General features: G+C 42.9%; 1 protein-coding gene across 2 annotated transcripts; it reads left to right on the top strand.

Annotated features, from left to right (window-relative positions):
• Nucleotides 1-4,212: 4,212 nt before the first annotated feature.
• ptpn3 (protein tyrosine phosphatase non-receptor type 3) lies at nt 4,213-18,921 on the top strand. Of its 2 annotated transcripts, none has more exons than XM_075465467.1 (27): nt 4,213-4,362; nt 5,061-5,119; nt 5,598-5,739; nt 6,580-6,714; nt 6,895-6,937; nt 7,080-7,161; nt 8,254-8,298; nt 8,399-8,451; nt 8,652-8,769; nt 8,867-8,954; nt 9,257-9,345; nt 9,425-9,488; nt 9,829-10,031; nt 10,124-10,249; nt 10,347-10,508; nt 10,701-10,794; nt 10,893-10,970; nt 11,056-11,112; nt 12,826-12,982; nt 13,090-13,265; nt 13,583-13,673; nt 13,905-13,966; nt 14,062-14,208; nt 14,890-15,018; nt 16,320-16,465; nt 16,577-16,712; nt 18,294-18,921. In XM_075465467.1, exons 3-27 carry the CDS (start codon nt 5,671-5,673, stop codon nt 18,366-18,368), a joined length of 2,625 nt encoding a protein of 874 aa, XP_075321582.1. In that variant the 5' UTR covers nt 4,213-4,362; nt 5,061-5,119; nt 5,598-5,670; the 3' UTR covers nt 18,369-18,921. The 2 variants fall into 2 exon arrangements, with proteins under 2 accessions (XP_075321582.1, XP_075321580.1); XM_075465465.1 differs by having other exon boundaries at nt 10,121-10,249.
• The last annotated feature ends 191 nt before the right edge of the window (nt 18,922-19,112 follow it).

Below are 19,112 nucleotides of genomic sequence, written 5' to 3'. Positions count from 1 at the left end.
TCTTGGCATCTTGTTCACTAGTGGTAATAGGATAGAGCGAGAGATGGACGGATTGGGGCTTCGTCAGCAGTAATGAGGGTGTTCCACCTTTGTGGTGAAAGGGAGCCGAGCCAAAAGGCAAAGCTTTCCATTTACTGGTCCATCTTCGATCCAACCCTCACTCATGGTCATGAGATTTGGGTTGATTTCTAAATAGGCAAGAGTCCGACGATGTTGTTTTAAAACAGCCGTTCAAAAACCAGGAAGTTCTCAGTTGTGGGAGTATCCACTATGCCTATTTCTTTTTTACGATTTAAACTTTTTATTTTTCAAACAATAATAATGAACAAACAATAATCCACATTATATTATTATACAATATAAATTCAGTCCTTGACAAGTGACTTCAAGTGAATTATACAACATTACACACACACAATTAAATAGTAAAAGAAACGAATGTATAAAAAACAAAAATTGACAAATAAAAAAAAAATATATATATATATATATATATATATATATATGAATATAACCATACACATCAGTATTAGTATATTAGTAAAAAATAAAATAAATAACAAATAATAATAATAAAATAAATAAATACAAAATAAATACAAACAAAAGTGATGCCAAACGAAATCTGTACATGAAGTTTCAAGAGTTCAGCTGTATAAGCCTATTCAGGTGCCTAAGTATTTGAGCTGGAGAGGGTCGCTAATTGAATATAAGCCAGGTAGGGGCCCCATTTTCGATCATAATCATCTAGTTTGTTCAATAATTTAAATGATAACCTTTCTAAAGAAGCTAGTTGGCCGAGAGAAGTATGCCAGTGATTAAGCGATGGAGCTGAAGAAGATTTCCATTCCAATATTAATAATTTCCTACCCAGCATAATTGCTGTTTCGTCCCACTGCGAAAGAAATGAAGGCAGAGCACTCACAGCTGAAGGGTCACCAAGAGTGTAGAGTCTATTACAAAAAGGAATATCTTTGCCAAGGATCTCCCCCACTGTCCTATGAACTGCTGCCCAGAAGACCTGAACATCTGGGCACTCCCACAGCATGTGTGCAATGTGCCGCTATCCTGCTGGCATCTCCAACATTTACCATTATTTGCTAATCCCACCCTGTGTAGCCTAACAGGAGTCCAGTATATTCTATGTAATATTTTAAATTGGACTAGTCGAGTCCTCAACTCTCTCGATACCCTCTTCCCATTCCTAAGTATCCCCTCCCATTCAGCCTTTGAGAAGGTATAATTTAAATCTTTCTCCCATGCTTGCTTAAGAGGTGATAGAGAGGTATCAGATTCCATTAATAACATCTTATAAAAAGTGGAGGCTGCATGTCCTTGCTTTAGTGCCTTCTTGAGATCTTCCAAGAAGCCACAAGTTGAAGGGGCTCCCAAAGCCGAGCCAAAAGTTTTTAGTAATAAGTGTCGCAGCTGCAAATATTTCCAAAAATCTTGTCTAGGTAGATTGAATTCCCCAGCCAGGATTTCAAATGGCTTTAATGTGCCGTTGTCATATAGGTCTCCTAATACCGACACATTTTTCAAAAACCAAGATTTCCAAAGAAACGGAGTTTTGTTGATACAAAGTTTTGGATTATGCCACAGACCTGAAGTGTGATTAAGGTGTACGTTAAATTTAAAAATCTGGGATGTATTTTTCCACAATATTTGAAGGTGCGACATGACAGGGTGCAGTCTATTCTGAGGGGCAAGGTTAGTGGACAAACAGTATAATGGAGCAAATGGAGCCGAAACCTCAGTTTCAAGGGCAAGCCAGGGGGGGGGGGCTCTCACTGGAGGCATAAACACTATGCCTATTTCTATAAAGGCATCAAAAGCATTGAGAAATTTAAAAGTCTGATTGTGAGACTTCACAAAGCTGGAAGAGGACACAGGAGGATCAGTGACTAAATCAGTGGAAACACATGCAGCAGTAATCAGGAGGCACCGTATAGAATAACTCCCTAATCAAAACGGCAGTGGTCGTACTCCTAAAGTGATACTTTCATAATTTAGTCCTGAAAATCAGATACTCAGGAGTCATCAGTGGAAATCAGACAGGTTCAAGGACATCGTCTAACTGCAGCCTCTGTGCACGTCGCCCGAGTGAAACAATCCTACTTCCTAAACTTTGCTCTAGAAATAAAAAGAGAAACCTTATGGATAGATCGGTCCAACTCGTTTGGTATGTACCTGGAAATAATTACCACAGTGACTGAAATGTGGCAACAAACAATGAAACATGGAAGTGGGAGTGTGGGGTTGTGTGAGTGCAGAAAATGAAGGAAATGACGTTTGTACAGCTTCTAGAAAAATACATTTTTTTGGTACTACAAGAATCTTATTTTTTGTTGCTGATGAAGTCTTGTCTGAGCTTCACCTAAGTCACAATCATAGACGGACAGTCTAACAGAAAAAACAGCTCTATTTCTCATGTCTTTAATGAACACACTGTTCAGGTTTGGAAAAGTTAACATAGAGTCTCGCGTCGAGTCTGCTCGAGAACAACTTTTGAAGGACCTTAAAAAAAAACACCTGTAGAAATCTTCCCAGCTTGTGTTCATGTGTCAACAATGAGCGAAACACAGAATAGGAATAATATCAGGGGGACGCCAAACAGGAAAACAATGTTTTGAACAAGGATACTCAAACAATGTTCTGTAGTTGTGTTAGGATGACACCAGAGTAAAGAACAGGTCTTTACAGAGGTTAGTGGAGTGTTTTAATGCAACATTTAATGGTTCTAACCAGTCGCTTTCAAACAGTCAGTAAAAATAGACCATCTCAAGCCCAACTTTCATGACTCAGCAGCAGTACTTCCAGTGTCCTGTAGATGGTGGCAATAAACCAGAGAAATAGGCAGAGAATTAATTTCTCTTTATGAAGATTTACATCATCATAAAGTCACCCTCAAAGTGTTGTCACCAAGCAGCTTCCTTCACAGCAGTTTGGTGTCTTTTGCACATTGTTGCACAACTACTCAAACTCCCAAACTCCTCATACTTTGGTAGAAGAATTAGATACACTGTGATTAAGATCATGATAAAGTGAAGATCTTTTAAGGTTTATATATCAACACAAAATGAAACATTTGATCTGTAAAAACAAGGATGAGTCGTATGTCTACATTTTATTTGTATTAAATCATGTGTGATAATATTTTTTAATGGTCTCAGATTGACGTAACGGTTGAATATTTTCCACCACGCATCTGCTTCGTCTTTCAGGCTCAGATGGTTTCCAATCCAAACCGGACCATTCTCAGTTATACACTGGCAGTGCTTTCGTTTTCATGATGCAAAGTTATGTTGAATACAACTTTTAGGCTTCATATTCTCTGATTTTTTTGTTTCCCCACATGGTGCAACTGTAACAAAGTTAAATTACAGAACTGTTTACAATGGTTAAGAAAGATAAAACTTCCCCATGTTCATGAAATAAATGAATGATGATCTGACATATAAAACGTGGACTAAAGGTATAAAATACTGTGTACTCTTTTACATTTGTGTCTATTTCGTACCAAGTGAACTACCTGAGCCAACCAAAGTGTCACTATCTCAACAGGACCGTGCTTCTGAGCTTATTTCAACGTGATACTGGGTCCTGTTTCTTAACAGTGTTTGACTGTGTAATCGACTTCACGATAAGTCTGCATTATATCAGTGCAAAAATGATCATGACAACTGTACTTTTGAGGGGGGGTTGGCTTACAGTACAACTGTCATTTTGGTGCTCCATTCATTTAAATCAAAATCAAATCAAATTTATTTATATAGCACATTTCATGTACAAACAATTCAAAGTGCTTTACATAAAATAAAATAATTGCAGCAGGGAGTGTAAGAAGCATTACAAATTATGAATATTTAGATGAATATAGTTGGAAAACACGTACAGAAAAATGAAACCATACATTTTCCTTATAGCTATTAAACCTCACAGATAGAACACCAGCACTCAAACAATTGACAATGATCTACATGAGCACATTTTTTGTTCACGTGGGTAAAAAAAAAAGCTGTTTATGTGGATCAAATTCTGTTGAGGGAATGCGCACCCCCGCGTGTAGGGGACAGTCTTCTTTAACAGAGGTAACTACCTCGGTACGGTACGACACCTGGATTGTATTTTCCCAAAGCCCTCCCCTCGCGCGCCCCCTGTTTATCCCCCGTTTCGCGCAGCCAACGCGGGAGCGCGCGCGGTAAAGGGGCGGGGCCGCGCGGAGTCAGCGCAGCCAGGGATGAGAAACTTGCCCGGATATTTACCTAACTATACCTGGGTTTTCCGACGAAGCCCGTCCCGAAGTGTTCGCAGCGGGCAGCGTGGAGGGATATGACCTGTCTCTGAAGCGGGAGGACCGAGGTAGTAACTCCTTTTCCTCTGTAAGAAAAGAAACATTTTCTTCCCAGAAAACAAGAACTTGGCCAAGCTGTTGTTACGAGGACGGCCGTGGTTGGAGGAAAGTTTATCCGTGGTGTGTTCCTCCTTTTTGGGTGTAGCTTTAGTAAAGTTCAGGCTGTCAACAGGTTCCTTGTTCGCGCTGCGGCTCAAAGTACAGCGAGGTCACTGCAGAGTTTATTATCGGCGGGCTGGGACTATCAGGAAACTGAAATATGGGCCTAATACACAGAGAAGGCCCTGTTTAATCTCTCATATGTCACATAACGTAAAGCAATGGAGACGAGGTTTGAACAGATTTCAGTATTTAAGCCAGGTGTGTCCGACAATTCTTACTTTTAACTTTCTCAAATGACGTTTTAGCAAAACAGTGTGTTTATAAAGTTATAAAGTTGGAGGAATCTATCTTTAATTTGCACATCTGAGGACAGAAACTTTAACACATTAGAAAATAGATGCAAAACACCCCGTGAGGTCACAGTCTCCACATAAAGATGAGTTCACTTTTTAATGTAACATTTACTTGTAAATTCATTAGAGGCCTGCCTGTGAAAGGGTTATTATGGAAAAGCAGTCAACCAACAGGGACCAGCTCCGTTTTAATATATTCAGAGTGTGTCACTGTGTTCAAACATTAACTCAAATATTGTGTGTCCTTTCAGAATCTGTGCGAGACCGGCCGGCCAGATCTGCTCACCTGGAAATTCGACACAGGATAGATGTGCGTACACACACGCGTGCATGCATAGAGATGCTCGCACGCATGTATATTCTCAGTCTCAGTGTGGCTTTGTGTGCATTTGTGAGTGAGATTGCAGTGCGTGTGTTTGTGTTCGTCCGGTGGCCGATCTGAGATCAGCGATGGTGCTGTAGATGGGGCGTGTTCAACTCTGAAAATGTTTAACATTCTTATCATTCAGCTGCCTGCGAAAGGCGGAGAGATGCAGTGGCAGAGCAGGAGGGAGAGGGAAGGGACATGTTCAGACCCAGGCCAAATAATAAGAGATTACACAAACGAACTCACACACACACACGCAGTCACTCCTTTGCATTCACAGCGCATTACTCACTGCAGGCCGATGCTCCATCCAGTACACGTATTACTCACCACACAGTGTCATCCTGAGGGAGGTGCTTTCAACAGCCTGGAAACATCTGACACTGTTTTGTGGTTGTTGTGTGTCCGTGTGTGTCTCCAGGTCCCCTCTCGGCGACGAGCTGAAGACTGGGTGTTTGCCTTGAGAGGGAGGCAGAGTTACCGTGGTAACAGACATGCCAAAACCGGACCTGCTCTGCCTCGTTCAGCTGCTGGACGGCACCATCGAGACCTTCAGAGTGAGCGTGCGTAACACACATAAGCACACACACCCACTCTCATAATGTTTCTTCTCTGTCTTAGAGGAGATTATATGTTGCTCCGATCTGTCTCTGTGCTCTGCTAATGATCCTAATGTCATGTGTGATGTAGTGGCGGACTATTTTTTCCTTTTCCCATTGATCCACATCTCTCGCACAACACCACAACCCTGTTTGAAGGACAAACTCACCTCCTGCAGCTTATAGATGCTTGTCACACTTGGGAGCCCTAAACACCACCAGCATATCATGTCATGTATCCAGTACACACACGCTGACAAGCATACACACCCACATACACACCAGAGAGGCAATCATAATATTGCTTTCTCGGAGAGCCCCTGTGCGACATTTGGATGTGAACGACGAGAGGGTGTCATGGTTATAATGTGTAAAGACTCCAAGATGGAACTCTCCATTACTCTTTGTCAGTCTGTGCTTATTGTAAGACTTTTTTAAATTTTTTTTTTGCTGAAACGTTTGTAAGGGAGGCACATGATGTAGAGGAAAATGTGTCCACACACATCAAAAATGATTGTGTTCCCTGCAGTTTACAGTAACAAGTCCTCTTGTGATGTGGATATCTTTCTGCTAACAGAAACTGGTCAAAGCAATGAGAACAGCCTGCAGATGAGCTAACAGCGACTAATTTAACTACAGCGTTTTTCTGCAAATGGCTCTTCAGAAATCAAATTTTAGCCTGGATGTATAATCGCCAGCATGTCCAGTCGTTTCCAACATGTTTACCAGCATATTTATCTGTGCGAAATAAGCAGCCACAGGGTTTGGCCGGCAATGATGTTGTTTGTTGTTTCCATCTTTCAGAAGCAGGATGAAGGTGTGGTTCTGTTGGACCTGGTATGTAACCACCTGGGCCTGCAGGAGAGGCAGCTCTTCAGTCTGCAGATCAGAGAATCCAGCACAGCCATCGCCTCTATCACAGCCAACACACACTCTCCTGTGAGCTCACTGTTCTTCTTCTGCTGCTGCACATTTGGGCTGAGGCTCTAATGTCTTGCACAGGCTGATTGCAATTCAGTTTATGATAACCATGGGGCGTACTTGCTTAAATGATTCTTTATTTCTTTATTTTTTTTAGCCCCAGTTAGCCATTATGCTTAATGAAAGTCTTTCTTTCAGAGATGGTTGGAGCCAGAGAAGCCCTTGAAAAAGCAGATTAAAGGTACCTGACTTTTTCCACTTAGAATTACCTTCTTGACTTTAGATGCAAAGATAAAAATGGAAGTGAAACAGAAAGGAGGTCGTGATATAACTATTGTTACAGGCCTTTTTTTTTTTTTTACCAACGTGACATTTATCTGCAGGTCTTGCGTCCCCCTTTTATCTGAACTTCAGAGTACGATTCTTCATCTCTGATCCCAACTCTCTGCAGCATGAGCAGACAAGGTTAGTACTCCAGCTTCTCTGTGGTGACTCATACAGTGATACAGTCTAACACTAATCTGATGATGGTTCACACGTTTTCGTGATACAATGGCTGGTCCAAAAAAAACAAGTAATGCAAGATGTCACAGCCATTCAAGCTGCTCTTTGAAAGTGAGCTCTCTTATATTATAATATTTCTCACATTGACATCCTGTTATACAGCAGGTGACGAGTGGCTCATAAGAGATTGGACAGTCTTTGTCAAAGTTTCTGTTCCTGTGTTTTTTGGCAGGGTGATTGCGAGATCCATGGAAAAACATTGAGTGTGCGCCTTTTTGTGGGCTTTGAGGTGTGTTTAGGACCATTATCTTGTTGTAGAAGCGGCTCTATTTCCATCCATAGCCACTTTTACATCCTGTATTGTGTTTGCTTCCTGAATTTGCTGGTATTTAAATTAATCCGTTTTTTTTTTTACCTTCGACCAAAGAAAAGCTCTTTGAGCCACTGGGCTGTTGAACAAGCCTGGAGCACGATTGAACCAACCCCTTTGAACAGTGTGGGAGGTGCTCTTTTCATGAAATTCTGCAACCTTTTTTCTTTTTTTCTCCAAACATATCACGGCCCTTACAAGTTAATTAATATGTGAGCCATTTTCGAAAAAGGTTATGTGAGGGCTCAGATCATCCGTGGTTCCATCTCTTGCATGGTGCTCCTTTCAGTTTTGTCACTTTAGAATGAAAAAGATTTGAAAAACAAACATGAGTACGGCTTAAAATGTTAAGAAAAATGTTTAACTTAATGCCTTTTAAGACTTCAGGTCATCCCCTACTTACTTAGCCATTTACATTAGCAGGTACGTGTACTTTTTGCAATGCTTGATACTCAAAATCGTCAGAATGCTTTTAATTTCTGTGTAGAACTGTATCCCAGTCCAGGATTGATTTAAACTTTGTCCTCTGGGGTAAACAAATGTTTGTAGAAAACATCAAAAAGCACTACGTTTAATAGAGTGAGTGGTTGACATGCATGGCCAGAGCCATGTCAAAGAGGTTTCTGCAGAAAGTAGAAAACATGCATGGGTTGTTAAAGTTCCTCTTTGTATCGTCCCTGCAGGCACTTGTACTTCCTCCAGATCAGGAGTGACATTAGAGAAGGACGGTTAGTAGCACAACTTCAAACCCATCAAGCCCATCCCCTCGCGAGCAGTATTTGTTTAGCTGTCATGCGTGCACTGTGTAATCATTGTATCTGATTGCAGGTTGCAGTGCCCGCTGAGCGCAGCTGTAGTGCTGGCTTCTTATGCCGTGCAGTGTAAGTCTCATCGCTTCCCGGAGAAACAAATGATTAATGACTCAATAATAACTGTGTGAGTAGTTATACCTGGGAGGATGCTCTCAGTCCTCTCATTTAGCAGCTCTCCTGCAGTATGCAGATGTCAGGAGACGCGGATGTGTGCTGCTTGTTGTTGTGTTTCTGTGCGGATGCTCATTGTCTGTCTCCTTCACCTGTAGCGGAGACGGGGGATCACTGTCCGTCCCGACCCCCTGGTTACCTCTCAAAATGCCACTTCATCCCCGAACAGGATGAAGACTTCATTTCAAAAGTGGAAGATCTGCATCCACAGCACAAGTAATTCAGACAGTTCAATTCAGACACTCCACTGAAAGACAACAGGTGTGTTTTGCGGTGTTGGAAATGACCGTTTGTGTGCTTCCTGTGTTCCTAGAGGGCTTAAGCAGAGCGAGGCGGAGCTGTGTTTTCTTAACACAGCACGGACCTTGGAGTTGTACGGAGTGGAGCTTCATGCTGCCATGGTAGCGTGATTCCTTTGATTGAATTGTAATTTAATAAGCACTTGTTTAAGTCAAGGTTAGTGAAGCCTCTTCGAGTTGGGTTATATTTTCAGCCGCTATTAATTTTAAATGTGTTAAATTTATATCCCAGATGCCTTTCTAAGCAGCATAAGTCATTAGTTTTTTGCTTTTATATCCCTAAGTGAATAAGTGTCAAATCATTTTTGGAAATTGAAAGAAATTGGGACTTTGTTAATAAGAGCTGAATCAATCAATGATCAATAATCAGCCTAGTTCTAGTTGAACATCTTTCTTTCTTCCAGGACATCAACAATGCACCTCTGATGGTGGGTTTGGCCTCAAGTGGCGTTGCAATGTTCTGTAATATGATTTGCTCCAGTTTCTTCCCCTGGTGAGTAATGATGCTACTCATTAGTCAGCTTGCACGTGTTTCTTATCATCCTCTGACTAAATGCGATGCTTTCATGCAGGGGGAACATCATCAAGATTTCCTTTAAGAGGAGACGCTTTATTATCCATCTGAAACGTAAACATGTGAGTTTCTCTTGTCATTTATCTGCCATTTGTTCAGAGATCTGCTCTGAATAAACTCTTAGTTTAAATCACTCCGCTCGCTCGGCTGGTAAATCCATTCTCTTTGTGAGACATGGTAACTTATGTAAAACGTTTGCTTTTCTCCTCTTTATACTGCGGCGATTTAAAGATTTAAAACACATTCTTTTCTCTGTGTTTCCGTGTGTGACAAGTAATAAATCATTCATTTAAAAATAAATGATTTCCAACTACAAATTCATCATGCTCTTCTTAAGTTGCAAAATAGAGATGGTCTGACCTTAAAGTGACAAACACTGAACCTAAACTTTTTCTGTTGCAGGGGGAAACCCAGGACTGTGAGATGTCTCTAGTCCTGTCCTGTCCCAAGACTTGTAAGAACCTGTGGCGGTCCTGCGTGGATCATCACTCCTTCTTCTCCTCCAACCGCACTGCCAGAAGCCCCAAATATAACAACAGCACAGCTCAGTCCTACAAGAAGCTGATAACACAACACCTGGGACTGGGCAACAGTAAAACTGAGATGTGAGTTTTCCATTTATTGCATATTTATATCTGCTCATTCTTCACATAAACGCTGCTGGTTTCTTTTTTTTTTTTCCCCTGCTCGACAGCAGTGGTCCGGTGTGCCAGCGTGTGGTCGGAGGGATGGTGTGGAACCCAGTCTTACGGCGGTCGCTTTCATCAGAGCATCTCGAAACAAAGAGTCTGCCCTCCAGATCGCCCCCATCCACCCCCAACTGGTACAACTGCTGGCATCAGACCCAAACCCAGATGTTGTCAAAGGCTGCTGCACCTGCTCTCAGAAACAGCCTAACTCTTGCCTTGTTTGTGTGGCAGGCGAAGTCCCCGAGTTCGCCACGGGATTTGTAGACCTCGTCCTTCTTCGGTGGAGCTCACCACTGACCTGAAAGACATGTCAGAGGGGGAGGACGTCTTCTACACCTACAGGACGTCTGTGAGCAGCAACAAGGACAGTGAAGGAGACACCTCATCTCAACAGTTAGTTTTGCTTACAAAAACAGACCCATCTAGTTAAAGTTTAACACTACAGTCCTGCAACAAATCCCGTCATGAGTCAAGGCACTCATCTTACCCATGGGGAAAGCAAGATATTATCACAGGCAATATCACAAAAATCTTCCAGTAAATGACATCAGAGAATTTTTTTTTTCTTCATTTGTTCTCTTTCAGGGTTTCTGGCTCTTACAACCAAGGACCAGATGAGACTTTGCTGCAAACTGATGACAGCATAGGAGAGGATGACAGCCCACCGCATTATGATAAGGTGCTTTATCTCATCCACTGTAAATATGTTTATTACTCGCCATCAATTCCTATCTGTGCATTCAAAATGTGTCTGTTGATAATAAATTCTTCATACAGGGTGGTCTTGGTGACGGCGACTTGATGCTAATATGTATCACTCCAGATCACGAGGGCAAGTTTGGCTTTAACGTTAAAGTAGGTTTCTCTCGTACGCATCACACATGCAAGCTTTTATGTTTTATTATTTACCTCATTGATTTGTTTATTGAAATCCTCACAGGGTGGAGTGGATCAAAAGATGCCTCTGTCCATATCCCACGTTAAACCGGACTCCCCGGTGAGAACAGACTCAGTCGTGTTCATGTTTTGACTGTATAGTTTCTGTATAGTATTGATATCGGAGTCGGGTGTTTTCAGTCGGGGGATGTCAATCAGTTTTGAGTGGATGCCTGTTTTATTTAAGGAACAAAGTTCTAACAAAGTCACAACACGTGTTTGTTAAAGTGTATCATGGCATGAACAAAGGAGATTTCTGTAGAGGCTCTTCTGGCTAAAAAAGGTTACAACACCATTTCTAAAAAGTTTGGCCTCCACCAGTCCACAGTCTGAAAGACTGAAGAAAATTGGAGACAATACAAGACTATTGTTACTCTCCCCAGGACTGGCCAAGCAATAAAGATTGCTCAGAACATTTTTTTCAACAAAAGATCCCAGGATTACTGCTAAGCAACTAAAAACCTACTTGGCATTGGCTAACGCTCGTGCTGATGAGTCCACCCATCAGGAGAAGACAGAATAACAATGATTTGCATGGTAGGGCTGGAAACAGAGCCTACCTCACCTCGTAAAGAACAGTACTGCTCAAGTGCGGTGTGCTAAATATCAAGTGGAGAGGCTAGCAGGTTGTTAGAAAAAATGTTTTGTGAACAAATGACACCCAATTAGAACCCATCCATCCATCCATTTTCTATACCCGCTTATTCCGTCGGTCGGGTCGTGGTGGGGCTAGAGTCTATCCCAGCGGTCATCGGGTGAGAGGCAGGGTACCTGGGAGTTGAACCTGGAACCCTCTTGCTGCGAGGTGACGGTGCTAACCACCACACCACCGTGCAGCACCCCAATTAGAACCCTTTGGTTGAAATTACAAGCATTAAATTTGGTGAAAGAAAAACTCTGAAATCCTTTAGATGATCCTCGGCCCCTCTCTGAAACACGGTGGTGGTAGTATTGTGGTTTGGGTCTCTTTTACTACATCTGAGAATAATTCCAAATAACAAAAACAAATTATGAGGGGAAAAATGTAAGAACAACATAGTAGGTGATGCAGCAGACTCGTGCTCTACTGAAGTCGAATGGAAAATACAACTGAACTGAATCTGAAATTAGTCGTTTATTAGAGGAAAGCCATTAACATCCCAGACTCTTTGTAAGTCTCGTGCTGAAATTCTTCCAAGCCAGTGTTCAAAACTGATGAGCGGCAATCCGAAGCATTTAGTTGCAGTTATTGTCGCTCAGGTGGAGGTTACACTTAATGCAGAAATCCAAGGGTCACATACTTTTGTTGGGTCTTTTTGTCTCAAATAATTGATGATACAGATCTCGTTTGTTTTGCTGGACTCTCTCTAACTCTGTGAGTGAGTGTGAAAATGAAGTCATGGTGACATGATTGCGAGGATGATGACTGCTTTATAGCAGGAACACTAAACGTGAAGACCTAACTCTATTTTTATCATATTTATCTCATGAGATTGAAAAATAGGCTGGCTTCGAGTTCGGAGTATTGTCTGGCAGAATAGTTTGAAGACATCGATTCCCCTGATGAATTGTTTATGAATTCAATATTTTACACAGACACAAAAACTTGACACAATAATTGAATCATTTATTCATAATAAGCTTTTAAACAAGCACACAACAACTTGATCTATTAGATCAAGTATTTCTTGTGTGACCAGAATGCCTTCTGAGAGGATTGCTTTACCGTTGAAAAATCGCGCGGCTCGTGCTTTTTGCCAGTAAATCTGTCATATTTTTAATGTGTTGTTTGTAGGCAGGTCGCTCTGAGCCCAGGCTCATGGAGGGGGACCAGGTGGTGCTCATCAACGGTCGAGACATTTCCGAGCACACACACAACCAGGTTGTCATGTTCATACGAGCCAGCAGAGAGTCACACTCCAGACAGCTAGCCTTGCTTATCAGACGTAAAGGTGTGTAGCTGCGACAGAAAAGTGCTGAAATGGCAAAATGATCCAGATAGGCTCTGTCGTCTTTGCATGAATATTTAATGCAGCCTTGAACTGTCCTTAAAATGCAGGTTCAGGCCGAGCGACACCCCTGCTGCACCTACTTCCCGCCCTTACAATCACTGACCAATCACAGGAAAACATCTCGCAGCCCTCTGGCCATTTCGAGCAGGTCAAAACATTGGAGGAATCTATGAGACAGCTGGAGAGAGGAATACAGTCTGGCACGCTGTGCTTCCACTTTGAGGTATCTAAAATGCAAGTGGGAACTAAAGAGTGGTTTTGTTTTCATGCACACGAACAAAACACAAACAAGTGTGCTTGTCCTTTTTTTTTCAAAATCTTTTTTATTTTTTTATCTTTTTATAAGCAGGATTTAGTTTGTCCCACTTGGAGAATCATAATGAGCCTTTTAGGACAGATGTTGGCCCTAATCCTCAGTTGGATGTTGTTTATTGAACAAATATGCCATGACTGGGCTGGAATTTTTAGTTTCTGTTTGTGGATGTTTCTGTGTGTGTTCATATGCATGTTTGTGTGTGTTTGCATGCTTGTAATTCCTAGAATTTATACAGAAGAAATCCTGGTTTGTCACTAAACTGTGCCCGGCTTCCTGAGAACGTGGACAAGAATCGGTACAGGGATGTTTTGCCTTGTAAGTGCTTCTTACAGTGACTCTCCGCTCGCTTCGTCCTTTCGCTCGTCCCTTCACTGCCCGGTGCTCACACCACCCTCATTCCCTCCCACCTCCACCTCTGTGCCACCTTTCCAGCCTTTATCTGGATCTCACTGCTGTGGGACCTCATGAAATTTAATTGGCCGAGCCTGAAGTGCACTGACAGCTGTGTTCTGACCCTCACCTACTGCTGTCCTGCTCTCCTTTCAGATGATGCTACCAGAGTGGTGCTGAAGGGTCAGGAAGGCTACATCAACGCCAGCCACATCACGGTGAACATCACTGCAAAACTGAGTGTCCTGTCCCTGACTTTGAATGTGAACTCATCCTGTGTGTGGTGTGTGTATGTTTATTTGTGTTCTTTTAGGTGGCGCCCCCAGTGTCTGGTGTATGTTTGCGTTATGTTGCGGCTCAGGGTCCACTGCCACAGACCTGCACTCACTTTTGGCAGACTGTGTGGGAGCAACAGACCCACACCATCATCATGCTCACGACTCTAACAGAGAGGGGACGGGTATTACTTTGATTTTTGCATACTGTAAACAACCACAGTTTTAAAGGAGTGGAAAGGAGACACTTGAAATTACACAACTCTGTCAGTGATGCACGAACACAGTGATTACCGCAGCACGACTGGAGCATTATTACACCCTGTGTCATGTTTAACTCGATACAAGATTACAGTAATTATAGGGTTCAGTGCGGATGTTTGCACACAGATATGATCAATTGGCACAGTTGTGAGTAATAACAGGGTTTCACGGCGCAGAGAACGGCTCAATGTAAAGTTTGAGCCAGATAGCGATCTGATAAATAATTCGAGGGCGAGGACGCATCCACACAGAGGCAGTGAGGTACCAAGGTCTTGCTGAATGAACATGTCTCTGTCTCAGCTTGCCTGTTGCTTGGTAACCAGATGTTCTCATTAATCGATCATTTTCCTGAAACTCGTCCAGAGTTCCCTCCTTCTGCACACACATGTACACGCGCACACATATTGATTTCCAGTTCACAGCCTCCTGATGAATTGTTTTGTTCCTCTGACCGCCCTGTGGAGCAGAGCAGGCTCCTGAATATGAGTTTGATTTCTTGAAAGCGGAGCCCAGCAGCTGTAGAAGCACTAGTAAACTGCATCCTGAGGCATTACTCATGTCAGAAGTAATGTAATATGTTGGTGATGTCATGCAACTTGCAGACCAAGTGCCACCAGTACTGGCCACATCCACCAGAAGTGAAGGACTACGGGCACATGAGGGTGAAGTGTCACTCGGAGGAGTGTAACCTGGCGTACGTGACCCGACATTTCACCCTGAAGCACACACAGGTAAAGTGGCCCATAAAGCTACAATGGTTAGTCAGCCAGATGATTACAATGTCAAAATGAAGATTAATCGCACCCACTGCAGAATCTAAACATGTTCTCCTTCCTTTACTTGCTTTTCCTTGTCTTGATATCATTAAATGGAATACTTCTTGGCATCTGCAAAATTCTGATGGGAACTTTTTAAAGCTCTTTCCTCAGTTTAAAGGTCAAAGCGTTCATTGGAAAATGGCTGACAAATAATCAGTTGAATTGTGATACTAAGCAAGCTCAGTGTGCAGTTTCTTTCTTTTTTTTTTTTTTTCTCCCTTGTTTTGACACTTTTTGAGAAAAATAATCGATTTAAAAAAAAATCGGCAGTTGCAACCCCAGTGGCAAAGTTCACACCTGCTTTCATGTCCACATGAAGCACGTGCATGGCGTGACCGCTGAAACTCAACATGGAGCGTTTCTTTTTTTGGTGTTTCAGTTGCATGTAGCATGTTTACGCCATATGTCACACAACGAAGCTCGCCGCAGGCAGCGGACACTCCTGGCAAACTGACGGCGGCCAGCAAACCGTCACTTCCGTGTGGGTGGTTTGGTTTTGCAAGTGTGTGTGTGTGGGTGGGCATATGAACTTATTTTACAGTCCTTCTGTGTGTGGGCGTGAGCGGGTGGGTGTAGGGGCGTGGGCTCCTCAGAGAAGGTTATCTGTTTGATTGCGTCACAGCAGGTTATCAGATTAAAGGCGCTGCCGTCTACATCAGCCTCCATGGCGAACAGGTAAATAAACCGATAATGTTCGAGGAGGCATGAAGTTTGAATGCACACACATGCATACACAGATACTGCTGTGTGGGCCCATCTGTTCCTCTGGCGGAGCGAGTTAATCCCTGCATGGAGTCACAGGCCACATGGCCATTTTAAACTCTAAAGTCAACCATTCTCCTCCCAGGCTTCACTGTGTGTGTTTTTTTTTTTTTTTTTTAGATTTAAACTCTGGTGTTTTCCTCTATCCTCTCACCACCCTACCTGTTTTCATCTCTGTGTCCCTTTTTGCCTCCTAATCTCAGTATCACCTGCTGGTCACGTGGACCTTTTGCTCTGATTTTTCCACTGCTCTCTCCGTGGGTTTTGTGTCCTCACGTTTTGGATAATGTCAGTGTTTGAGCCTGTAGCGCTGCAGTGTCTCGTGTGGGTGATATTTCCCAAAGGTTACACGTTTATGAAGTTAAATACTGATTATGCAATGCTGTAATTGTCTCGCATTACCCATCTCTTTGCCACCTTTGTGTTTTTGTCCCTGATGTCCGTGCACTCAGCTGGGCGAGGAGCGAGCAGTCACACATCTGCAGTATGTCGCGTGGCCGGACCACGGCGTCCCGGATGACCCCTCAGACTTCCTGCTGTTCATCAGCTCAGTAAGGGAGAGGAGGCAAGGCGAAGAGCCGTTAATGGTACACTGCAGGTAACACACACACACACACACATACATACATACGAGGTTTAACTGAACGCAGCCAGCACATCCTCTCATCCCTTGCGGAATTAACGCCACGGTTGTTTTAAACATTTTCAGTGCCGGGATCGGACGGACGGGTGTTCTGATCACCATGGAAACGGCGCTGACTCTGCTGGATGAGGGTCGACCGGTGTTCCCGCTGGATATTGTCAAAACACTGAGAGATCAGCGAGCGATGATGGTTCAGACCACGGTACTGGGGAGCAGAAGAGGGGCTTTTCGTTTGTCAAATGATACCGTTTCCCCTCCGCCTCATTAACTTCCTTATTGTGCTGCAATATGATCACCCCGAGCTGACTTCCATTTCTGTCTGTTTGAATGTAACGCAAGCTTTTAATTACAATGCGGCCCAGCTGGCGTTCCCGTCTACTTCTAATCCAAAATGCCCTCGCAGTACTGCAAGTCTCGTCATGGGTGGGGGGTATCTGTCAGGAGGACTTTTTGCTCCACGGTTAGATATGAGGGGAAAATCACAGAAGTGAACATTCGTATCCATTCAAAGCTCCAAGTAACAGACGAGTGCAGGTTAAAATCATGTATTTGATCAGATTTGTTTCTTTAGCCTGAGCTGAGAAGATGCTGTTTTTGTACTGTTACCATTGCCACATTTTTTTCTCCAGGCTCTAGATTCAGTTTAACTTTTTCACCTTCAGAGTCACCTTCTAGTCTCCTGCAAGACTAGAAAAAAGACTTGGATGCTACAGGTTTTTCTGAAAATACACTACAGGAAAATCATCTTCGTCCCTGAAACTCATTAATTCACAGACCCTTCACGCAGCCACTGTATAATACCGATGATGAGCCGCTCCACTCGAGGTTGGAGGGCGGGCAGTGTAGCACCTCAGTGGTAGTCAGCGAGGAACAGGAAAGTGTTACTCATGGCTTGAGTAGGAAGTGGTGCTGGGAATATGTCGGGCTGGTCCTTTGGCTTGGCTTCCGCCACCATCACCCTTATTTTGAGAGGGCCCCTGGGGCTTCATCCCTCTGATGTGCTGACTGAAAGCTTTCTCAGGTTTGCCTCACATGTTTGTGTATTATTAATGAAAACACGCACAGTCAGAGGACATCTTATGTATATGAGGGATAAGGTGGACATGATTCTCTTTTATTTATTTTTTTCCTTTTCAAAGTCCTATGAAAATCCCATCTTTCACTTCTATCTGTGGCACATCGCCTCATACCCGACTGGTTCTGGCTGATTATATAAATCTTTGAAAACAATGTCACAAATGTATAAATGACACCCTTGTTTTGCCAAAGGGAAGCTTTTCAGAAGCTTTTTATTTGTATCTCACCCAGTACCCCAGTTGTCATTTCTAACCTTGCGAGCTACATGTCTCGACCTGCAGTAACATCCCCCCCGTTAGTCAGTCGTTTGACTTGGTCCAGAGTGAAAGTTTAAACATACAGTATCTGTGGTTTGTAGAGGATGACGCTTCAGACTTTGGTGATGACTTTGGTTTCTCTGTCACCATCATGGTCACATTTGTGATGCACCTGGGTAAAATGCCTTTTACCATTGTGTGGTTGGTTGCCATGGGATCGAGTATGCACGTTTTCAGACTTGCTGAGGACTATTTTCATTTGAGCATTGATACACTTTTTGCGCTTTGGAGTATTTTTCTCGCTTATCACAACACGGCAGGGAGTCGCAGGAGGATTTTCGGTGGACGTTTATGGATTACCATAAAGGCCAGTTAGAAGGATCAAGTCGTTGTTGACTTTCAATGAGATTTGTTTCTCCAGTTAATGTTTTGTATTTGATGTCTTTCAGAGTCAGTTCCAGTTTGTGTGTGAGGCCATTCTGCGAGTCTACAAAGAGAAACAGGAGAAATCCACAGCACCTTAACCCAAATCACCAACAGAACCAGACCAGACTTCTCTGCCTCAACTCATAGCAGGCGACTTCCACAGAGAGAGCTACAAAGCTCAAACAGATTAAACTCTGTCAAGCTTATGGGGCTGGAACACGGACTGGATAATGAGAGTATAACAAGCTTCAGAGCACAGCTGTCTGTGTAGCTGTGTGAGAGTACGAATCTTACTCCTAGCCAGCCTTAGTTTTTGCTAAAAGTGCATTAAGCTTTTAGAGGCTGTGGTCTCCATACACGAGCTGCTAATTCCTGTACAAGAGGCCTCTCAGGAATGATGCTTCTTGTTATTAAGCTACGTGTGCCTTAGACTGATGCTTCCCTGTCGACGCATCCATCAGGGCAGCTGAGGCTGACCAGGATTGTTGTAATCTGTAGATTTTCTCATGATTCCCAAGAGGAGGAGCAAAGCTGACTTTAGATCACTACAGCAGATACTGTAAGGTCAGGGTGCAGCTGCCAGTAGAGCACCAAATTCAATGTTCATCACATTTAAATTATTCAAACACTAAATAAAGTCACTGATTTATACTGATGTTTCTGCTTTGTCATTTCCCCCGATAGTTTAGTAAATGAGATCACAGTACGTCTCCTTATGTTGGCGGTGGTTTGAAAGCGACGGAAGCTTTTTCAACATTTTCAACTCAGCATCACAAATAAGCACAAGAAGTGTGGTTACCATGAAAAAAATTAAATATATACTGCTATAAATATACATCTAC

The sequence above is a fragment of the Odontesthes bonariensis genome, chromosome 5 (genome assembly GCF_027942865.1).
Source record: "Odontesthes bonariensis isolate fOdoBon6 chromosome 5, fOdoBon6.hap1, whole genome shotgun sequence".
Lineage (NCBI taxonomy): Eukaryota > Metazoa > Chordata > Actinopteri > Atheriniformes > Atherinopsidae > Odontesthes > Odontesthes bonariensis.
This window is presented reverse-complemented; position numbering and strand designations above follow the sequence as displayed.

Bases quoted from the DNA above. Each gene is read 5' to 3' on its own strand.
- ptpn3 (XM_075465465.1), top strand. From the start codon at position 5,671: ATGCCAAAACCGGACCTGCTCTGCCTCGTTCAGCTGCTGGACGGCACC. The intron at 8,299-8,398 runs GTTAGTAGCACA...ATCTGATTGCAG, and splicing joins AGTGACATTAGAGAAGGACG to GTTGCAGTGCCCGCTGAGCG. The intron at 14,209-14,889 runs GTATTACTTTGA...TGCAACTTGCAG, and splicing joins CTCTAACAGAGAGGGGACGG to ACCAAGTGCCACCAGTACTG.